The sequence below is a fragment of the Capra hircus genome, chromosome 16 (assembly GCF_001704415.2).
Source record: "Capra hircus breed San Clemente chromosome 16, ASM170441v1, whole genome shotgun sequence".
Taxonomy (NCBI): domain Eukaryota; kingdom Metazoa; phylum Chordata; class Mammalia; order Artiodactyla; family Bovidae; genus Capra; species Capra hircus.
The window spans coordinates 34,307,051-34,329,771 of record NC_030823.1 but is presented as its reverse complement, the minus strand read 5'-3'; the positions used below and the strand labels follow the sequence as shown (position 1 = coordinate 34,329,771).

At 37.0% G+C, this 22,721-nt stretch overlaps 1 protein-coding gene across 4 annotated transcripts in view; it reads right to left on the bottom strand.

The window, feature by feature from the left end:
- The window catches only part of RGS7 (regulator of G-protein signaling 7), a 471,995-nt gene that overhangs the window by 80,903 nt on the left and 368,371 nt on the right, over window positions 1-22,721 (bottom strand). For all 4 annotated transcript variants that reach the window (XM_018060280.1, XM_018060278.1, XM_018060279.1 and 1 more), the window contains exon 5: window positions 11-117. In XM_018060280.1, coding sequence (XP_017915769.1) covers window positions 11-117 — 107 coding nt within the window. The remainder of the gene's footprint in view (window positions 1-10; window positions 118-22,721) is intronic.

Here is a 22,721-nt window from a genome sequence, read left to right as displayed (position 1 = left end):
ATAAACTTACTTGGAACCGGTAAAAGGTGCCATCATCCTTGAGTGTCAGGACATGATCCGAGATTGGAAAGAAGTAGCCGTGGGCAGCCATTAGCGTTCCCAAATGGAGTGCCTCCACTAGTTCATGAAAACAAATGGGAAAACACATATACAACTCTTTAAAGCGGTTCATTCATAGGCAGGTAGAGTTTTATCTTGTTTCTTTTGAGCACATTCCTACATTGGAATACTCAGCATCCCAGAAAAGCCTGTCTTTGTACTTCTTTCAGCTCTTTCACCTAAGGTACCAAGATGGTTCTGCTTCCTGGTAGTGACCACAATGACCAGCAGTGCATGTGACCAGACCATGAGAACATAAAGCTATGGAATGCTGAAACTGAAGGTCTTTCAGTAATCAAAAAATCCGCTGCCTTCATTTTATAGATGGGACATGTTTTGCTATGGGTTAATAATCTTCCAAAAACAAATATATTTGGCATTTACATAGCACTTTAAACTTCTAAAAAGCTCTCATTTGCATCATTCCCTGTCCTGTAATATGAATATCCAATACTATTAGCAATTCTTTTAATGACATGGATCCTTACTAGATAATGTTAATAGGCAATGTTTAGGCATCTAGAACAATTTATACTGCACTAAGTGTGCCTGCAGTCTGTGGTTGGCTAGATTGCTCTAGCTTTTGCTACTGTATGTACAATATTCTAGACATGGACTATGTAGAGATTTATATAACAATGAAAACATTATATTTTCCCAGTAGTCTGAGAAATAGTTGGAACATAATACTCTAATACTCACAGTCCTTCTATAGCAGTTAATGGCCCAACAAAGGCCCAACAAAAGGGATAGTAAAATTTGATCACTAGGATTATTACTGCACTTGTGCAGGGACAACATAAAGTTTGCTAACTTGAAGCTTAGAAACTATGGAACTATTCAAGATAGTTTTTTAGTCCAACATAAGCATATATGTATATAGAAAATAAAAAAGTTAGGTTTATTGATTTGTTTGTGTATCTTTAGGTGCAATTTTCTGGTGGCTCAGATGGTCAAAAATCTGCCTGCAATGCAGAAGACCTGGATTCAATCCCTGGGTCAGGAAGTTCCCCTGGAGAAGGGAACAGCTATCCACTCCAGTATCCTTGCCTGGATAATTCCATGGACAGAAGAGCCTGGTGGGCTACAGTCCATGGGTTTGCAAAGAATCAGACACGACTGAGCAACTGACACTTTTTTACACTTTAATGTGCAATTTATAGATTTAGTTCTATTTTTAGATAAACAGCTAAAATGATTCTTTAACTCTAGGATTCTAACAGACTTTCCAGGACTATGTGTATCTCTAACTCCATCTGTCAATCACAGGTAATTTTCACACTTCAGCTAGTACTGAGTCCCTAAACTGCTTGCTATGGCCCACCTACCTAAGCACAAGAATCTCTTCCTATCCCCTTCCCACATCTATACTGCTAATAATGAAATAATTGTTAAATTTATTTAACCCGTAGTTGGGTACTATAGTGCCCCTTTTAATATTATCTAGCATATTGCAAAATTTTAAGTGGTAACTTCTACCTCTGGCCTCCACTCTACCGTTCTTGTCAATAAGAAAGAACAACTGCTGACCGTCCTCTTTACCATGGGCCTGGAAGACTGTTATTAAGTGACCCAGTTATCCTGTTTACACACCCGGTCAATTACACACCTCTCTCCATAGAGTGTTCTTTTTCTCAAAGGAGGATATTTCATCCTTTATGTATCCTTTTAGTTCAAAATCAAGATCTTCTCAAAGTCTGTGCTGCTTATAAGTATATACTCACATATTCTGTGATTCTCATTAAAGCTGAGAAGGTAGTGTTATATGATGGGAAGAATAAAACCTTTGGAAACACTTTTTCACTTTTGTTATTTAAATTCTCTGTGCCTCTCCTATCCGTTAATACAGGTAATAAACCCACCCTGCACAGCTCAGATGAAAATCAAATAATACATATATATATATAAAGAAGTTGCGGAACTTTGCTGGTGGCCTAGTGGTAAAGAATCCACTTTACCAGGTGGGTGTGGATTCAATCACTGGTCAGGGATCTAAGATCCCACATGCCCTGGAGCAATTAAGCCTGTGTGCCACAACTACTGAGCCTGTACTCCACAACTGGAGTCCATGCACCATGTTGACAGATTCCACGTGCAGACCCGATGCTGCCAAATAAATAAATAAATGAATAAAAATGATTTAAAAAATAAAAAAAATTTAAAGAGAAGTTGGAATAGTATCCTGTGCATAGTAGATATTCAATACATGGTAGCTCTTGTGCTTCATTGGGCTTCCCAGGTGACTCAGTGGTAAAAGATCCGCTTGCCAATGTGTCTCCGCTTGCAGGAGACACAGGACATGTAGGTTTGATCCCCTGGAGTAGGAAATGGCAAACCGCACCAGTATTCTTGCCTGAAATAGTCCATAGACAGAGGAGCCTGGCAGGCTACAGTCCAAGGGGTCACAAAGAATTGGACACAACTGAGCACAGAGCACGTTGTGCTTCATTATTTACACACCAGATGATTTTTACTTTTCTCCAAAGTACTTTCAGGAAATCCACTTCCGTAATTGGTCTTTAACTAGGCTGAGTGAGGATCTGGCATTCCTAAATAGCATCAGCCAGTCCATCTTCTTTTTGTGTGTTATTTATAAAACTAAAATGGCAAGCATATCTGTGAGGCATGCTGGCCTATAATAATGAGCAGGTGCTTACAGCCTTGGTCATGTTCAGAATCCCTGTTACTTATGTTGGCAGCACTAGAAAGAATAATTTTTGAGGATTTCAAAGTCAGGTGGCCTACTTATCTTCTCGGTAGGTATTACCTATATTGTCACAACCATCTTTATTCACTTTATTCCAACAGTCTGTGGCCTAGGAAAATATTATTAGTCCTATTTTCCAGAAAGAGAAATTGAGTTATGGCACACTAGGAAATTTTCAAAATATAGATACAAAAAGGAAAACTGAGATGCCCAGAAAGAGTAACAGTAAAGAGCTTCTGAACTCTAAACACAGGAAAGAGTGTGACTAAAATAAAACAAAGAAACGCCAAAACAAAAACAAAAACAAAACAAAATGATGATAACATGCTGATGAGGGTTAGAAAAACATAGTGAAAGTAAATATAGGGAAGCTGAAGAAAAGAAAATCAGAAGAAAATGAATAAGTTCTTACTGTATTCAATAGTTACTAATTATATGATAAATCAAACATTTCTAGAGAGCAAGATAAATACAGGCTTTCTTCTGCAGGCTTTCTTCACTATCATAATTAGGCCTACATAAATGCTTGCTAGAAAGAATAATATGTGTAAAAATGTATATAATAACATATGTATATAATAATATACATTATATATAATAATATAATACATAATAACAATATGTATAATAATATAACAATATGTATAATAATATAATAATATGTATAATAATTATTATTATATAATAATAATAATAATATCTATATAGGTAGAAAGTGAATTAGCAAGCAATCTCAGCCTCCCACTTTTGAGGTACAAATACTCCATTTTATTGGGTTTAATCATATATATTCTCACTTTACAACCCTCTAATATATTCTCAGGCTCATAATTTTATTAATAAGGAAAATTGTTTCTGATAGGTTTTTTAAATGCCCTGAATCCAACAGATACACATTTGTGGGAATATCAATAAGATCAAAATTTAGTTTCTATATGGCCCACACGAAGTTCAATGCAGAGGTCAAGTCAAACTATTTAACTTAATATTTAAGAGGACTGAATTTCTAACGAACCATTTAAAATGATTTTAATTTCATTGGTCAAATAGTAACCTGGAAAGTTTGAGATTACAGAAGTTATAATGCTCTATCACAGGACCTCCAGAGAACATGACTCTAGGACGAGATGAATGCTAAGATAAAAATCAGGGCATCATGGTGAATTTCATTTCATTTAAGACTATAACCTTGCATTTAGCATAGCAATAGCAAAAGTAGCATTGAATTATGTTTGCTGAATGAGTGAATAAGCAGATTTATGAATAAATGGTATACAGAATATGAAAAATATAGTATTGCACAAAAAATACAAACTATTGTGTGTTTGACGATGAGGAGCTTGTTAAGCTCTGCCAAGATAATGTAGATGTTCAAAATATCTTTTCAAAATACTTTTAAAGCTTTTGAAGTGGGGTTGTTGTAGGTATATTATATGGGAAGAGATAACAGTGATATAAGTGACTGAAATCCCACTAAAAGATCTTAGAGTGGGCTTGAGATACTTTTCTCAAGGTTGAATTACTGGTAGTAATAACATGGAGACATTTTTCCACATGGTCCAGCTGCTCCTGAATCTCCACAATAGCCTTCATTTAACGAGAATCTGGAGGACTACTGGCAGTCCTGGATCTAAGTGTTGAAAGAATTTAGTGGGTAATCTAGCAAGATCACCCTCCCAATAATGGCACAGCAGATGGCTCCACAACATTATGCTTCTCAGCAAAATAATTAATCTTCTTGTACATGTGTTATCCACATCACCCACACAGCTAAATAAAGTTCAACAACAAATTTACTGTAAGATTCCAGTTTATTTTTCATTTGGATATTCAAGCATGAACAAACTCAGGAGTAAACTGCATCTCTAGACAACTGTTACTATGTGAACAGTGTAATGTGGCTGTGTTAAGCCAGATGTACTAATTTCATTACTTCACCTCGAACCTTTAAATAATAGAATTATCAAAATCTATCAAATCTATTTGGTCTAGCTCCACAAAGCAAAAGGAATTCTACACGGTGTAATTTGCTTTGGAACCATAACTACTTCAGAAAGTCAAAAGGATAAAAAGTATACTATACAAGAGGCTTGTGTTGTTCAGCTCTATATTTCCATATGTAGAAATATATATTTCTATGTTAAATTTGTAATTATAACATATTTTTAGAACTCAGTATATTTTCTTTATCCAGCAGTCCCACTGCTGGCAGTCTCAGTACCTCCCAGATACACCCTATATTTTGACACTGATACAACAATGCTTCTGAGTCAAGAAAATAATAATAAAAATGTTCACTGAAAATTACATTTTTATTCCTGTTATGTGTTCTTACTTTTATTTTATAGGTATATAAATCAGCAAATGTGATTCATTTATCAACACAGCATACAAGATGTAGCAAATATGATTAGTGAATGGGGAGAAGTATTTTAGAAGGAAATTCACTCAAGACAGAAAAAAAAGACATGGATAATATGACATTAAGGCAAGAAAAGCTAAAAAGTAGTCACAAGTAAGTTATTAAATAGTATTAATAAAATAACAGACATTTATCTTTATGTGTCTGAGTCATAAAGGAAAGATTTTGTTAAACTTGTTATTCTCTAAGAAGATAGGGAAGTGGTTATAGAAATATTTAAAAATATTATATATTTTTAGAATAGGCATCTGCAAGGTAAGATGAATCATGTGGAAAAAAATCACATATGCAGATTTTTTCTCGAACAAGGTCAAATAAAATTGAAATAATGACAATAGTTAGGGACTTCTGAGGTAAGTTTATCTTCTCAATAGTAAGAGTTAGTGCAAGCAGTAAGTATTCAGGCTTTCCTCCTTTTTTAAAAAAACATCATTTTCACATAGGAAAATGAAGTGCCACTTGCTTTTTGGTACTCACAAACCAGGGTTTGTAAGTGTATAAGATGGTATACAGATTAGATAAAAAGATTTTACTTGGGAGAAATAAAAACAAGCTTAATTTATACCAACTTTGAAGATGACACTAGGTAATTAAAACAGGTAAATAATATTTCCAAACAAAGGAGCACAGCATGGGGTGAAGCAACTAGAATATGCAAGCCAGCTGCTCCGGTTCAAACCCTGATGCCCTCACGTGCTGACTGTATAACTGGGGCAGAAGATACATTCTTTGGACCTTAGAGTCCTCATTTGTAGAAAGAAGACAATAATAAAACACTGATGTTAAAAGTTTGTCATGAGGATCAACTGAGATAAATGAGAAATGCACTTAAAATAAGGCCAGTCACATAGAAGAGCTCCAAAAATACAAGTTATTAGAGTTGGCTAATATTAATGAAAGAACACATTTGGTAGCACTTAGTGCAAAAGGCAGTTGGGGAACCTAGTAGCTGGTATTGATCTACGCTTCCAGATCACGTTGAACACTCCCAATTGAACACTCTTTAAAGTCCTCCAGGTGATCCAACTGGAATCTTTAGTGTATAGATGATGATTCTGCTCTGGAATACACTTACATTTATTCCTAGGAAGCAAAGAACACTACCCAAATTCAAAAGATTTGGTATCACAGCTATAGGAAAAATTTTCCAAAGGTAACGTATTCTGTACACGGGATTTACAATCAGAAACACGAAAATGCAACAGATCAGTGAGAACTCCCCCAGTTCAAGAGAGGGTGGGAAGGACTAACACAAGGGCACAGAACCTGGCAATGCTGAAAAACAACGGTGACAGAGGAAGCGCAGCGCCAGCAGACACAATGGAGGTGCTTTCTTAAGGAAGCATAACATTTCCCCAGGACTCAAAAAAAATTAACTCATTAAAAAATTAGTACTGAAAGTAATAGGATCATACATCAATAGCCCTTATCACACACACACACACACACAGGGGAGAGTAGTCTAGTTGCCTCATATGGTTAAGTATGAAAGCTTAGGAAATTATTTCAATATGAAGAACAGTGCTGAAATATTTTAAAAGTGAAAGATATCACATAGGTGATATCTTTGTGATACTGGTGTGGAGGACTGGTTTAAGATCCATGGTATCTGGTAACTATATTATATCAGGATGTTCATTTCACTGACACAGTATATCCTTTTGTAAAACTGGTAGGTGCATCATTGTATAAAATGAGCCACACTTCAACAAGATTCTGTTTATTTATATGTGTGATTAGGTGCTAGAACAGTATTCAGAGGAGAGAAAAATCACACTGAGTTTATTCAAGAATAGTGTAAGGAAAGCGTAATAATCACAAGAGCCAAGGCAATAATAAATTACAGTGTAAAGCAACATTCCTTCTAAAGTTCAATATACATTCTGCAAAATTTCCATTTTCATCTAAAAACTATTTATTTATTTGCCAGCACTGGATCTTAGTTGTGGCATGCGGGATCTTCCGATATATGCAGACTCTTAGTTGTGGCATGTAGTTAGTTGCAGCATGTAGATACCCTGATCAGGTATCGAATACCCTGATCAGGTATCGAATCCGGACTCCTTGCATTGGGAGCAGAGAGTCTTAGCCACTGGACCACCAGGGATTTTCTTCTATTGCCATTTTCTTTGTTGTTTTGGGTTCATTTTTATAGGTCTTTTTTTCTTCCCTTCCTCTTTGTTCTCTTGCTGATGACCATCTTCAGTGTTCTGTTTGGGATGCTTTTTCTTTTTTTGTTTGTGTATATATTGCAGCTCTTTGGTTTGCATTCCCCATAAGTTTTTTGTTTAACAGTCTATATATGTAGAAAGCTGTTTGAAGTTGCTGGTCTCTTCCCCACCTAGAGAAGTTACTTTAGCAATTGTTGTAAAGATGATGTGGTACTGCTCAATTCTCTTAGCTTTTCTTCCTGTAAAGATTTTGATTTCTCTGATGAATCTGAATGAGAGCCTTGCTGGGTAGAGTATTCTTGGTTGTAGGTTTTTCCATTTCCTCACTTTAAAGATATCATGCCACTCCCTCTGACCTGCAGAGTTTCTGCTAAAAAAGCAGCTGAAAATCTTATGGGGATGCCCTCATATATTACTTGCTGCCTTTCCTTTGTTGCATTTAATACTTTTTCTTTATATTTAATTTTTGCTATTTTGGTTAGCATGGGTCTTGACATGTTTCTCCTTATTTTATCCTGTATGGGACTTTCTGCACTTTCTGGACTTAGGTGACTGTTTCGTTTTCCAGGTTAAAGAAGTTTCCATTTGCTGCCCTGCATGTAGGATTGTTGGTATTATCTTTCTAAATTCCATATATATGCATTAATACACAGTATTTGTTTTTTTCTTTCTGACTTACTTCACTCTGATATGATATGATAGTGGGTCTATCCACAGCTCTGCAAATGAAATTGTTTCATTCCTTTTGATGCCTCTTTTAAAATTTTTATTGTCCTCATACAATTTATTTAAGAGAATGTTTAATTTATGTTCTCTTCTAGACTTTTATTATGTCAAGTCTTATATCGATATTTAAACCTTCAAGCCATTTTGAGCTTATTTTTGTGTATGGTGTGTGTGTGTGTGTGTTGTAAATTCACTGATTAACATGCAACTATCCAGCTTTCCCAACACCACTTGTCAAAGAGACTGTGCTTTCTCCACTGTATACTCTTGCTTCCTTTGTCGAAGATTATTTGACCATAGGTGTGTGAGTTTATTTCTACACTCTTTATTCTGTTCCATTGACCCATATGTCTCTTTTTGTACAAATACCGTGCTGTTGTGGGTACTACAGCTTTGTAGTACTATCTAAAATCTGGGAGGATTCTGCATCCAGCAGAATGTTCAGAACAGCATTCTGTTCTTTTTCCTCAAGATTGCTTTGACACTTCTGGGTCTTTTATTGTTCCATATAAATTTTTGGATTATTTGTTCTAGTTCTGTGAAAAATGTCATGGGTAATTTAATAGGGATCACAATAAATTTGTAGACTGCTTTGGATAGTATGCACATATTAACAGTATTAATTTTCCAGTCTAAGAGCACAATATATCTTTCCATTTCTTTGAATCATTTCCTTTATCAAAGTTTTATAGTTCTCAGCGTGTAAGTCTTTCAACTTTTTGGTCAGTTTATTCCTAAATATTTTATTTTTTGATGCAATTTTAAAAAGTATTGTTTTTTGACTCCCTTTCTGATATGTCAGTGTTAGTATAAAGAAATGAAACAGATTTCTGTATTTTAATATTGGATCTTCCTACCTTGCTGAATTCATCATTGATAATTTTGAGGTTAACAAACAAATTTGCATTATTTGAGAAGTATTAGCTTATAAATTTTAAAAGATTTCTTTACCTTAATTAACTTAAAGGAATGAACCAAATGAACCTACAAAATATGCTTTCTTTAAAAAACTACAAAAGTGAAAGCAGCTTAGTCATGTCTGACTCTTTGCGACCCCATGAACTATACAGCTCATGGAATTCTCCTGGCCAGAATACTGGAGTGGGTAGCCTGTCCCTTCTCCAGGGGAATCTTCCCAACCCAGGGATTGAACCCAGGTCTCCTGCATTACAGGCGGATTCTTTACTAGCTGAGCCACCAGGAAAGCCCAAGAAAACTGGAGTGGGTAGCCTATCCCTTCTCCAGGGGATCTTCCCAACCCAGGAATCAAACCAGGGCTTCTTGCATTGCAGGTGGATTCTTTATCAGTTGAGCTACCAGGGAATCCATCCCTCCCCCCCCACCCCGGAAAAACTATAGTAGATATATTAATTTCAGACAAAGCAAACTTTATAACAGGGGGATTGTCAGGGCTAATGGAGGATGATGAATAATCATAAAGAGGTCAATTCTCCAAGAAGACAGAACAAGTTAGATGTCTATAAACTTAACAGAGTGTCAAACTATGTAAGGCAAACAGTGATAGGACTGAAAGAAGAAATATACAAATCCATTATTATAGTTGTAAACTTCAGCACCAGTCTTTCAGTAATAGATACATAAAATAGACAAAAAGATCAATAAGACTTAGATGAACCTGAAGAACACTAAACATCACTTGATGTAACTGATGTGTATATAATATTCTATCCAACAATAGTAGAGTTATTCTGTAGCACACATGAAATATTCATCAATGTTAAGAGATGAATCACATTCTGGGCCATAAAACAAACCTTAAAATATTGAAAAGAATAAAAATCATACAAAGTATTATTATAATAGAATTACATACATTATAAAGTTAAACTAAATATCAATAAAATAAGGACAGTTGATAAATACCCAAATGTTCAAAATTAAATAATATACATCTTAGTAATTCATATGTCAAAGAAAAATCCTAGAGAGAAATTAAAAATTATAATGAACTGAATGAATATATAATTTATCGAAACTTGTATTCTATAGCAAAGGCAGTGCTTAGAGGGAAATTTATAGTGCTAAATGCATCAATAACGTAAGGTGGAACTTTAGTATCACAGAAATTAGAGAAAGAAGGGTGATTTAAAACTAAAGAGAGGATAAAATTACAGAAGCAACCAGAAAATAATAGAGAAAAATCAATGAAATTGATAGACTTCCAGCCAGGCTAACTAGGAAAAGAAGAAAGAAAAAACAAATTGCCAATATCAGAAATGAAAGGGGAGACACTGTGGATCATTACTACTGACCTATGAATATTAAAAAGATAATAAAGTAACACTATTAACAGCGCTGTGCCCACAAATTTGATAACTTAAGTAAAATAATCAATTACTTGAAAGATACAAACCAAAACATACAGAAGAGGCAACAGGTAACCTGAATAGCTCTATTTTTTCAAAGAGAGGAATCAATAGTAAACTCCCTTCAAAAAAAGCAATGGTTCTAGAAAGTTTTGCTGGTAAATTCTACCAAATATTTAGGGAAGAAGTGTTACCAGTTCTTCCAGAAAATTACAAGCAGATAGAACAGTTCCTAACAGTTAACTCAGAGAAAGATGTAACAAGAATGAAAATGACAGGCCACTTTCTCTTACTAACATAGAAAAAAAATCCTCAGTGAAATATTATCAAATTAAATTCAACAATCAATAAAAAAAGGATTCTACCACAATCAATCTTCTTCCCCGTCTTTCTTCTCCCAAACTTTGTGAGGAAGTATAAAAAACCCAGAGGTTCATGCTGATATAAATAAGTGACTGAATAAGTGGAGGATATGGACAAAGTTCTCCATCAAAAACAAAAAACAACAAAAAAAATGGAGTAATTTATGTATACATTTCACCCTGAATGAGTTGGAGCATAAATTCTTTCTCCTTTAGCTTGAGGTACATTTAGGAATTTCTTTCCAAAGAGTAAATATAAAAAAGGTGGGGAAAATGTCACTTTACAATGAGATTTATATCATCAACATAAAGTAAAAGTCTAGGTTCATTGCTTTTTAAAAAACATAGCAATTTGTTATGTAAAACAATTTTTTAAAAGCTGAAAAGAATCCTTTTCTTCTATTAAATATCCTTTACACTTTTGTCTAAGGTCAGATGACTATATTTGTGTGGGTCTATTTCTGGGCTGTTCCATTGATCTATATGTCTGTTCTTTCCCCAATATGACAATACTACTTAATTTATTTTGTTGCAAAATGTTTTCCATCTTTCCAATGGGAACTCTCTCGATTGGCTTCTGTGTCCATTTGCATACCTCCAACATTCTGCGTACCCTTATTAAATTCATATTACTACTTGCAAGAAGGCAGTCTAAAAAGATTATAGACTGTCTGATATCATTTATATGCCATTCTGAAAAAGGAATAATAGAGACAGTAAACAGATCAGTAAGCTATGACAAAACTAGACAGCGTATTAAAAAGCAAAGACATCACTTTGCCAACAAAGGTTCATATAGTCAAAGCTATGATTTTTTTTTTCAGTAGTTATGTACAGATGTGAGAATTGGACCATAAAGAAAGCGGAGCACTGAAGAATTGATGCTATTGAACTGTGGTGCTGGAGAAGAATCCTGAGAGTCTCTTGGACAGCAAGGAGATCAAAACAGTCAATACTAAAGAAATCAACCCTGAATATTCATTGGAAGGACTGATGCTGAAGCTGATGCTCCAATACTTTGGCCACCTGATATGAAGAGCCAACCCACTGGAAAAGACCCTGAGAGCCGACCCACTGGAAAAAATTCTGAGGCTGGGAAAGACTGAAGGCAAAAGGAGAATGAGGGCAGCAGAGGATGAGATAGTTAGATAGCATCACCAACTCAATGGACATGAGTCTGAGCAAACTCTGGGAGATGGTGAAGGACAGGGAAGCCTGGCGTGCTGCAGTCCATGGGGTCGCAAAGAGCTGGACATGACTTAGCAACTGAACAACAACAAAACAGATCAATGGCTGTCTGATGTGACGAAAAGAACACTTATCTCTGTGATCTTCCTCCCTCAAACCTAAAACCCCACAGAAATAATGAGGAAAAAAACATCAAACAAATCCTAGTTCAGGGACATTTTATAAAACACCTAACTAGTACTCCTCAAAACTGTCAAGGTCATCAAAAACAAGGAAAGGCTGAGAAACTTACAGTTTAGAGATAGGTACCAAGACACAACAGGCTTTACAGGTGGCTCAGTGGTAAAGAATCTGCCTGCAATGCCGAAGATGCAGGAGATGCGGGTTTGATCCCCAGGTCAGGAAGATCCTCTGAAGGACAGCATGGCGACCTACTACAGTATTCTTGCCTGGAGCATCCCATGGACAGAGAAGGCCGGCGGACTACAGTCCATATGGTTGCAAAGAGTTGGACATGACTGAAGCAACTGAGCATGCATGCATGCACCAAGACATGACAAATAAATGTAACATGGTATCTTGGATGAGACTGCAGTACATAAAAAGGACATTAGGTAAAACCAAAGAAAACGTTAATAAAGTATAGACTTCAGTTAATAATGTACCACTATTGGCCTTAGAAAGCATCACTACAAACAAAGCTAGTGGAGGTGATGGAATTCCAGTTGAGCTATTTCAAATCCTGAAAGATGATGCTGTGAAAGTGCTGCACTCAATATGCCAGCAAATTTGGGAAACTCAGAAGTGGCCACAGGACTGGAAAAGGTCAGTTTTCATTCCAATCCCAAGTAAGGGCAATGCCAAAGAATGCTCAAACTACTGAACAATTGCACTCATCTCACACACTACTAAAGTAATGCTCAAAATTCTCCAAGCCAGGCTTCAGCAGCACGTGAACTGTGAACTTCCAGATGTTCAAGCTGGTTTTAGAAAAGGCAGAGGAACCAAAGATCAAATGGCCAATATCCACTGGATCATCAAAAAACCAAGAGAGTTCTAGAAAAACATTTATTTCTGCTTTATTGACTATGCCAAAGCCTTTGACTGTGTGGATCACAATAAACTGTGGAAAATTCTGAGAGAGATGGGAATACCAGACCACTTGACCTGCCTCTTGAGAAACCTATATGCAGGTCAGGAAGCAACTGTTAGAACTGGACATGGAACAAGAGACTGGTTCCAAATAGGAAAAGGAGTACATCAAGGCTGTATATTGTCACCCTGCTTATTTAACTTCTATGCAAAGTACATCATGAGAAACACTGGGCTGGAAGAAGCACAAACTGGAATCAAGATTGCCGGGAGAAATTTCAATAACCTCAGATATGCAGATGACACCACCCTTATGGCAGAAAGTCAAGAGGAACTAAAAAGCCTCTTGATGAAAGTGAAAGAGGAGAGTGAAAAAGTTGGCTTAAAGCTCAACATTCAGAAAACTAAGATTATGGCATCTGGTCCCATCACTTCATGGGAAATAGATGGGGAAACAGTGGAAACAGCGGCTGACTTTATTTTTGGGGCTCCAAAATCACTGCAGATGGTGACTGCAGCCATGCAATTAAAAGACGATTACTCCTTGGAAGGAAAGTTATGACCAACTTAGATAGCATATTAAAACGCAGAGAAATTTCTTTGCCAACAGAGGTCCATCTAGTCAAGGCTACGGTTTTTCCTGTGGTCATGTATGGATGTGAGAGTTGGACTGTGAAGAAACCTGAGCGCCAAAGAATTGATGCTTTTGAACTGTGGTGCTGGAGAGGACTCTTGAGAGTCCCTTGGACTGCAATGAGATCCAACCAGTCCATCCTAAAGGAGATCAGTCCTGGGTGTTCATTGGAAGGACTGATGCTGAAGCTGAAACTCCAATACTTTGGCCACCTCATGTGAAGAGTTGACTCATTGGAAAAGACCTTGATGCTGGGAGGGATTGGGGGCAGGAGAAGAGGATGACAGAGGACGACAGAGGATGAGATGGCTGGATGGCATCACTGACTCGATGGACACGAGTTTGGGTAAACTCCGGGAGATGGTGATGGACAGGGAGGCCTGGCGTGCTGTGCTTTATGGGGTCGCAAAGAGTCGGACACGTGAGCGACTGAACTGAACTGATTGGCTCATTATTTTTGACTAATGTATCATACAAATGTAAGCCATTAACAACAAGGGAAACTGAAAGTTGGAGAGCGTGTGGACAGCAACCAATGTGAATGGTATTCAAGAATGTGGGAGAGTTGAAATTGTTTTCAAGTACACAGAATAAAAGGAATAAAAGATGAAATATGCATGAGTCACCTCCCCAGTGCACTCCTAGCCTGGTTGCCTTCTAATATATTCTCCACAGTATCTTTTAAAGGACAAACTCTAACCTTGGGTTTGCTGTAAGGATAAAAGATAATGCAGCTAAAATATCTAACTCTATCTGGAACATAGTAGAAACAAACAAATGTGGACATTACTTTTCTATTGTCCAAGTTAAATCTATTCAAAGTTCCACCTTCTGCGCATCACCCAATTCACTCCCTAATGATGTCCTACAGGACACCTTTTATCCCTCCTCTATAAGAAAGTGGCTCCCCAGAACTCATTATGGCCGAATCCTGCCACTATACTACATTCATACATTCATCCTTCCAGTCAAACTGGATCACTTAGTGATCTGGAGAAGATAATTCTCTCCTCTGTGTCATTACTGCCAGAAAAGCCTCCTTGCTATCACGTAGAATTCTATGCAGTTCCCTGGATCTACTCAAATATAGCCCTCCCTCATGAAGCCTTTTCTGATTCCTTTAGGATCAAGCTGACCCTCCAATGAGCCTCCGGTACCTGATGTCATTTATTGTAACTAATTGTGTTCTGGTATTAGTGTTTCCTATTATTTCTTTAACATCCTGAAATACAGGAACTCTGCTTAAACTCTTTTTTTTCCCCTGGCCAAACAATTCACAGATGTAAAGTGGAATAATATATCATTTGTATTTAAAAAAAAGCAAGGAAAAGAAATTTAATTTCTTTTTTTAATTTACATTTATTTATTTTAATTGGAGGCTAATTACAATATTGTATTGGTTTTGCCATACATCAACATGAATCTGCCACGGGTGTACATGTGTTCCCCATCCTGAACCCTCCTCCCACCTCCCTCCCCATACCATCCCTCTGGGTCAGGGAGAGGGTGGGATGATTTGGGAGAAATTTAATTTCTAAAGAAAATATTCACTTTTGAGTGTTTCTTTAATACTCATATACCCACTGTGCTTTGATACCAGATATGATTAAAAGCCTGCATTTTTGGAAGTTATATATTACCTCTGCAGGACTAAATGAAAAGAGTCACAATGTCTTGAAACAAGCGGCACACCTAATGCTTGCTCTAAGAATATGAAGAAAATACATAATTTATATGTAAGAATTTTATACTTGTTACTTTATATCTAAAAATCACACATTACCAGAAGAAGTTTTGAGAATTTGTTCAATTTCTAAAACAGCATAGAGGGTAACAAACTTCAAATGTCATCTTCCCTGTTTTTAATTAATACCTAGTGTGAATGCAAAAATTATTTTAACCCACAAGTCCATGTTCTGAAATTCAAGTACATGCTTTGATACATTTGGATCAGAAAATGACTAAAAGATCCCTTTATATTTCTCCCATACATCTTAAACTCAGCTTGAAAAATTCAGTAAAAAAACTCAGTAGACTAATGGTAGCTGAGACAAAACTCATGGAACTTTAGACCTTACCCATTCATGGATGACATAAACTAACCTATTCATAGTCCCTTAATTTTGCCAATGGGAAGTGATGTTGCATTTTCTGACAGATGAAAACACATTTTAAGAAGAAAGTAACTGAAGCAAATACTGGATGTGAAAATTCTCTTTATAAGAGCAACACAGCTTGAGACAACCATGGTGAAAATGCAAATATCTTTATTCACATGAAAAATTATTTTCAATGAACTTCAGTCTAATTACAAAAATGTCTGACTGGAATGACTTATGAAGTACAGTTATGAATAAAGATATGTTTAATGGTAGAAACAATTTTAATTACATTAATACTTTAGTACATTTATAATTTGAATTTGAATGCTGAGAGAAATTTTGAAAGTGGTATAAAATAGAAAAAAAGCCATGAATAACAAATGGCTGATTCCAGAAAATTTTATCTGACAAGCAGCATGCTATCTATTGGCATACTCTAATTTTAAATTTGTAACATTCCCTGTCTACAATGAGAGTATGTAATGAAGTCCACCTAAAGGGGGCCAAAGGGCATTTGGTATTAAATTTACATCTTTCTGAGGATAACAGTTTGTAGGAGAAGGAACATTTTCAAGGGCATTAAAATGTTTTAAGAGTTCTGAAACTTAAAGAGTTTGAAGTCTTTATCCATCCTAATTCTGATATTTCACATTCTATCTTTAATTGATTAATATATTGTTCAAAACTTTGCACTTTACTCAAGCTCAGATATCAAGGTTGTTTCTCTAAATCGTGCTTGTATTTATCTGATACTTTGCTGAAAATATAGGATTCGGATGACTTGAAATCCATTATTATTTTTCAAACACACACTGAATGTTATCCTTGCACTAAATCTCTCTGTTCATAAATGGGGCATTTATCCTATTTTCCAAGACTGTCTCATTCTATACTCCTAATCCAGTTCTCTTCACTCTGAGTGCTTTGCTCACTCAACAGTTTCAGAGACTTTGTCAAGTAAACCTCTCTTTGCTGAGTCATCAAGTTTTTTATTTTCATTCAGTTTTCTTCTCATTATTACTATAAGTGCACTGAAAGAATTATTGTTAGAGAAAAAAGAAGCAAGAAGAGGAGAAAGAAGGAAGTAAGAAAAGGGAAAGAAGGAAGGTGAGGGAAGTCAAAGGAAAGAAGAAAGGGAGGGAAAGAGGAAGGGAAGGAGGGAGGCAAGAAGGAAGGAAGGAAGAGGGAAGGGAAGGAGGGAATCTGTTCTTGGTTTTGCTACTGTCCCAAGTACCACCCTATCACCCTTTGGTCCCCTTCCTTTTGAGGTCAATTTTCCTGAAAGAGTATTGTGCACATGCCCCTAACTTCCTGCTCTCAACCTCTTCCTTAGCTTCCTTTACCCTGCCTCTGAATCCAAAGCTCTACTAAATTTGCTCTCTCAAAGGGTCACCAATGACTTCCCAGTGCAAAATTCCTAGTTTCCGCCCACTCCCTCACTCCTTTTTGCTCAAAAAGCTACTGATGAATTTCTTCCAGGGACCTCCCATTTGAGTTCCATCATACTCTATCTACCTTAGTATTTTTCCCTCTGACTCCTGATCTCTTCTTCCCTTTCTCCTCCCAAACTTTGAAATTTTTCTTTGCAAGGCTCCCATTTTCCTTTACTCTTTCCATATTCTTTCTTCTTTGGCAAGCTCCTCTAATTTCATAGCTTTTACTACCAAATCTATATAGCTCATACATGGCAAAATGTACTAAACAAAGTGCCAGCCCAATCCTTAATAAATATGGGGTGTATAAATGGGCATGCAAACATACTTTGTGATAAAAGTGCCAATGAGGCAAATGCAGTGTGTTCTGGAAACACATTAAATGGACATCCAGTGAAATCTTTGGAGATCAAGAACCCTTCCTGGAGAAGCTGATACATAATCAGCATATCATTATATATTGATACATAATACAAGTTCTAATGAAAAAGAATAACTATAAAGGAAGTAGGAGGTTCCAAGCAAAGAAAGCAGCCTATTACTTCAATTAAAAATAAAAAAAAAATTTTTAAAGTTTTATCAAAAAAGCAGTATATTCAAAGGCTTGTAATCAGGAGTATAATGTCACTTAACAGACATCAATTTGGTGACTAGAAAGTACAGTGGCGGGGGGCACAAAAATTTGTCATCTGAATAAATGCCATGATAAACAGGGCTGTATCAAAAAGGGTTTTACATTCAATCTTAAAAGTTTGGACTTTATCCTGAGGACAATGGGGGATCTATTGAACCCTAGAACAGACATACTTAGGTCTGCATTTTGAAAAGATCATCTTAGATGCATTGAAATGAACATATGGGTATGGGGCAAGGAAACAGGGAATATGAGTTAGAAGATAATGGTAGTTCCCAGTGAGATGTAACTGTGTACGAAATCAGGAAAGATGCAGAGATGATGGAGATAAGTGGGCAAATCTGAGAGATATTTAGGAGGAAAAGTCTACCCAGATTTGGGAACAAAACGTTGAGGTAAATTTTATTTTTTTTTGCATACATTAGATGCCTGATAAAAAATCCAAGTGGAAATCTCTATTAGACAGTTGGATTTATAGGTGAGGGGCTCAGAAGGGATTTTATATGTATATTCACAGCAATAGTCGATAAAATAAGGAAGTATATGAACTCCATAGAGCCAATAAATAGGGGGAAAAAAGATGCCTGGGTCTCAAAAACCCTGAAAGTTTTTGACGCAGGCAGAGAAATCTGGGAACGATACTAAGTTGAAGGATGAGGACATGATGGCACAAGCCAGAGAGTAGACTAATAAAATACAGATAAGTGTGAAAAACACTGCAAGGATGTTACAAGGACTGAGAGTTGATCACTGAATTTAGCAAAAAGAAGAATATCACTCACCACACTGAATAAAAGTTTCAGTTTATAAGTGGAGGACACAGGCAAGATTTCATGAACTGAGAAACTGGAGAGAGAAGAATTAAGAGATAGCAAGTGAAAATGAATTTGTAAAAATAGGAGAGATATAGAAGAGTAGGTAGAGTGTATCATGGGTCAACATGGCGTTTAGGACGGGAGAGAACTGTGGTGAGTAAACCAAAAAATATATGGTAGTTTAAAACAGAAAATAGAAATGTGAAGGGTGCAACAAGAACCCTGGGGCAATATAACTCAGATAGGAGAGGAGGTGACAACAAGTATACATATGGTTATGTTTCTATGAGGTAGGAAAAGTTAGAAAGTTGAGAAAACTACTCTATTATTTTCTCTGAAAAGTTCTGGTCTGATGCTGAGGATGACTGAGAATGAGCGTGACAGGGAACTTTAGGAAAATGAAGGTTACAATCACTCCCACCGGATAAGTCATTTCCTATGATTAAAATCTATAATTTCCAGGAAATCTTGAAGGCATGATCGGGATCTGAAGCCATGACATCCTAGTATTGATCAGCCATGGCACTGAGTGATTTTTCAATAGCACATGCACTATTTCATCTGAAACACAGGAACACAATGAGAGTGAGCCAGGATTAAGCACTCTGTCAGAGAATCTGTTGGAAGGACATGCTGAGGGGAAATTCAGAGCATTTGTGAGTTGAAGAGGCTGATTGCTATGCTGCTGGTGTAATGATTTCTCCAACGTCTATCTTGCTGGTGAGAGGGGAATTATATGTACACACTGATCATTACTGCATTTCCACTGCAGGATGGACACATTTTGCATGCGTGGAATTAATAAATGTATGAATGGTCCTGTCTGAAATCCTGGTTTATCTTGTTATTATTTTATCACAGCATCATACCACAGAGAGTTTTCAGATTGTTTACTTTACGGCGGACAGAAAGGTTATTTAACTCTAACTGGAGATAAAATGTTACTCAATTTACCTTCTGACTACCAAAGGTAAAGGGACAAAGTCTATTTCTAAAGAGTTCTTCAAAAGAATATCCCTTTGCCTTGCCTGAAACCACTGATTTTAAATAATTTTCCCTTTCATACACTTATTGTCTCATGTGTTCATAAAGCTTGGCTGTGTCCTCTACATGCCCATGTAGCTTGGTCACCATCAGAACTCTTCAGAGTTGAAAAGATTCATGCATTAAATTGTCTACTTTACTTTTGCATCTCCCAGTAAAATATTCTGGCCCTATTCTATTGTTCTCATAAGTTTGTTTTCTAACTCTTTAATAACCTCTGTACTTCACAATGAACTCTCTCCCACACTTCTACTGTTCTCATTACAGGTTATATTCTACAGAGGTCCTGTTTAAGATGGGAAAGTTTTGCATTGTTTATATGATATAATCTATACAAACAGCTATATTTCTATCCTATTCTTTATTTTTAAACTGTCCACATCACTGTCAATTTACTTGAATCTTTTTCTGTGACATGATATGCCCGGGATGGATTACGTGCTAAGATGTTTCAGTTATTAGTTAGAGGTGTTCCCAACTGCACAACTTTATTTAACTTCTGGTGGCAGCTTCTGCAAGCCATGGCCCTAGGATTTCCCTACAGTGAATGAACATGCGAAGTGAAAGGCAGAATTGGCAGAAGGTACAGAAAGACAATGAGCACAGGCCTGAGAAGCAGCTACCATGATCCCCTTCCTCTCAACACCACCACTGAGGAGGGGCTCCGAGTTTCCAGACACTTATGCTCAACTATTTGCAACAACTTTTCTTGTAAAGGACTGAGTGGAACAGTGGGGATGTGATGAAAGGCAAATTAAGGCACTGGATTAAGAAGTCTTTCCTACTTTCAATAATTTATTCCTTTTTATGATATTGCATCTTTTTTAGGTTGTCATCGCACATCTGTTAGTAACTTGGGGTGGTGGTTTAGTCTCTAAGTCATATCCGACTGCTGAGACCCCATGAAGTGTAGCCCGCCAGGCTCTTCTATTCATGGGACTTCCCAGGCAAGTATACTGGAGTGGGTTGCATTTCCATCTCCAAGGGATCTTTCCAAGCCAGGGATCAAACCCGCGTCTCCTGCATTGGAGGGGCTATCCTTCATTGCAGGCAGATTATTTACCACTGAGCCACCAGAGAAGCCCTTTAGTAAATTAGGTGTATTTATTAATTTAGGAGGCCAGTTGGGAGCTTTGTTGTTCAGTCGCTCAGTCGGGTCTGACTTTTCGTGACTCCATGGAGCACATGGAGTCCTGCAGCCCCTGACTCCTGCAGCACCCTAGGCTTCCCTTTACTTCACTATCTCCCAGAGTTTGCTCAAACTCATGTCCATTGAGTCAGTGATGCCATCCAACCACCTCATCCTCTGTCATCACCTTCTCCTCCTGCCTTCAACCTTTTCCAGCATCAGGGTCTTTTCCAACGAGTTGGCTCCTGGCATCAGGTCACTAAAGTACTGAAGCTTCAGCATCAGTCCTTCCAATGAACACCCAGGACTGATCTCCTTTAGGATGGACTGGTTTGATCTCCTTGCTGTTCAAGGGACTCTCAAGAGTATTCTCCAGCACCACAGTTTGAAGGCATCAGTTCTTCGGTGCTTAGTCTTTTTTATTGTCCAGCTCTCACATCCATACATGACTACTGGAAAACCATAGTTATGACTATACAGACCTTTGTAGGCAAAGTAATGTCTCTGTTTTTTAATAGGCTGTCTAGATTTGTCATTGCTTTTTTTTTTTTTCCCAACGAGCAAGTGTCTTTTAATTTCAGGGCTGCAGTGACATTAAAGGGCTGGTATTCCCATTTCCTCTGTGTATTCTTGCCTCCTCTTCTTAATATATTCTTTTAATTTCACCATCCACAGTGATTCTGGAGATCAAAAAATAAAGTGTGTCACTGTTTCCATTGTTTCCCGAAATATTTGCCATGAAGTGATGGGACCGGATGCCATGATCTTCGTTTTTTGAATGTTGAGTTTTAAGCCAGACTTTTCACTCTCCTCTTTCACCTTCACCAAGAGGCTCTTTGGTTTCTCTTTGCTTTCTCCCATAAGGGTGGTGTCATCTGCATATCTGAGGTTATTGATATTTCTCCCAGCAATCTTAATTCCAGCTTGTGCTTTATTCAGTCCATCATTTTGCATGATACACTCTGCATATAAGTTAAATAAGCAGGGTGCCTTGACATACTCCTTTCCCAATCTGGAACCAGTCCATTGTTCCATGTCTGGTTCTAACTGTTGCTTCTTGACCTGCATACAGGTTTCAGAGGAGGCAAGTAAAATGGTCTGTTATTCCCATCTCTGTAAGATTTTCTACAGTTTGTTGTGATCTACAGAGTCAAAGGCTTTACTGTAGTCAATGAAGCAGAAGCAGAGGCTTTTCTGAAAACTCTAGCTTTTTCTATGATCCAACAGATGCTGGTAATTTGCTCTCTGATTCTTCTGCCTTTTCTAAATTCAGCTGGAACATCTGGAAGTTCATGGTTCATGTATTATTGAAGCCTCGCTTGAAGGATGTTGAGCATTACTTTGCTAAAGTGTGAGATGAGTGCAACTGTGTGGTAGTTTGAACATTCTCTGGCATTGCCCTTCTTTGCAATTGGAATGAAAACTGACCTTTTCCAGTCCTGTGGCGACTGCTGAGTTTTCCAAATTTGCTGGCATATTGAGTGCTGGACGTTATCAGCAATATCTTGTAGGACCTGAAATAGTTCAGCTGGAATTCTATCACCTCCATTAGCTTTGTTCATAGTGAAGCTTCCCAAGGCTCACTTGACTTGGCTCTAGGTGAGTGATCACACGGTTGTGGTTATCTGGGTCATTAAGATCTGTTTTGTATAATTTTTCTATTGTGCTCATCTCTGCATGAAATGTTCCCTTGATATTGCCAGATTTCTTGAAGAGATCTCGTCTTTCCCATTCTATTGTTTTCCTCTATTTCTTTGCATTGCTCACTTTAAAAAGCTTTCTTATCTCTGTGCTTTTCTTTGTAATTCTGCATTCTGATGAGTATATCTTTCCTTT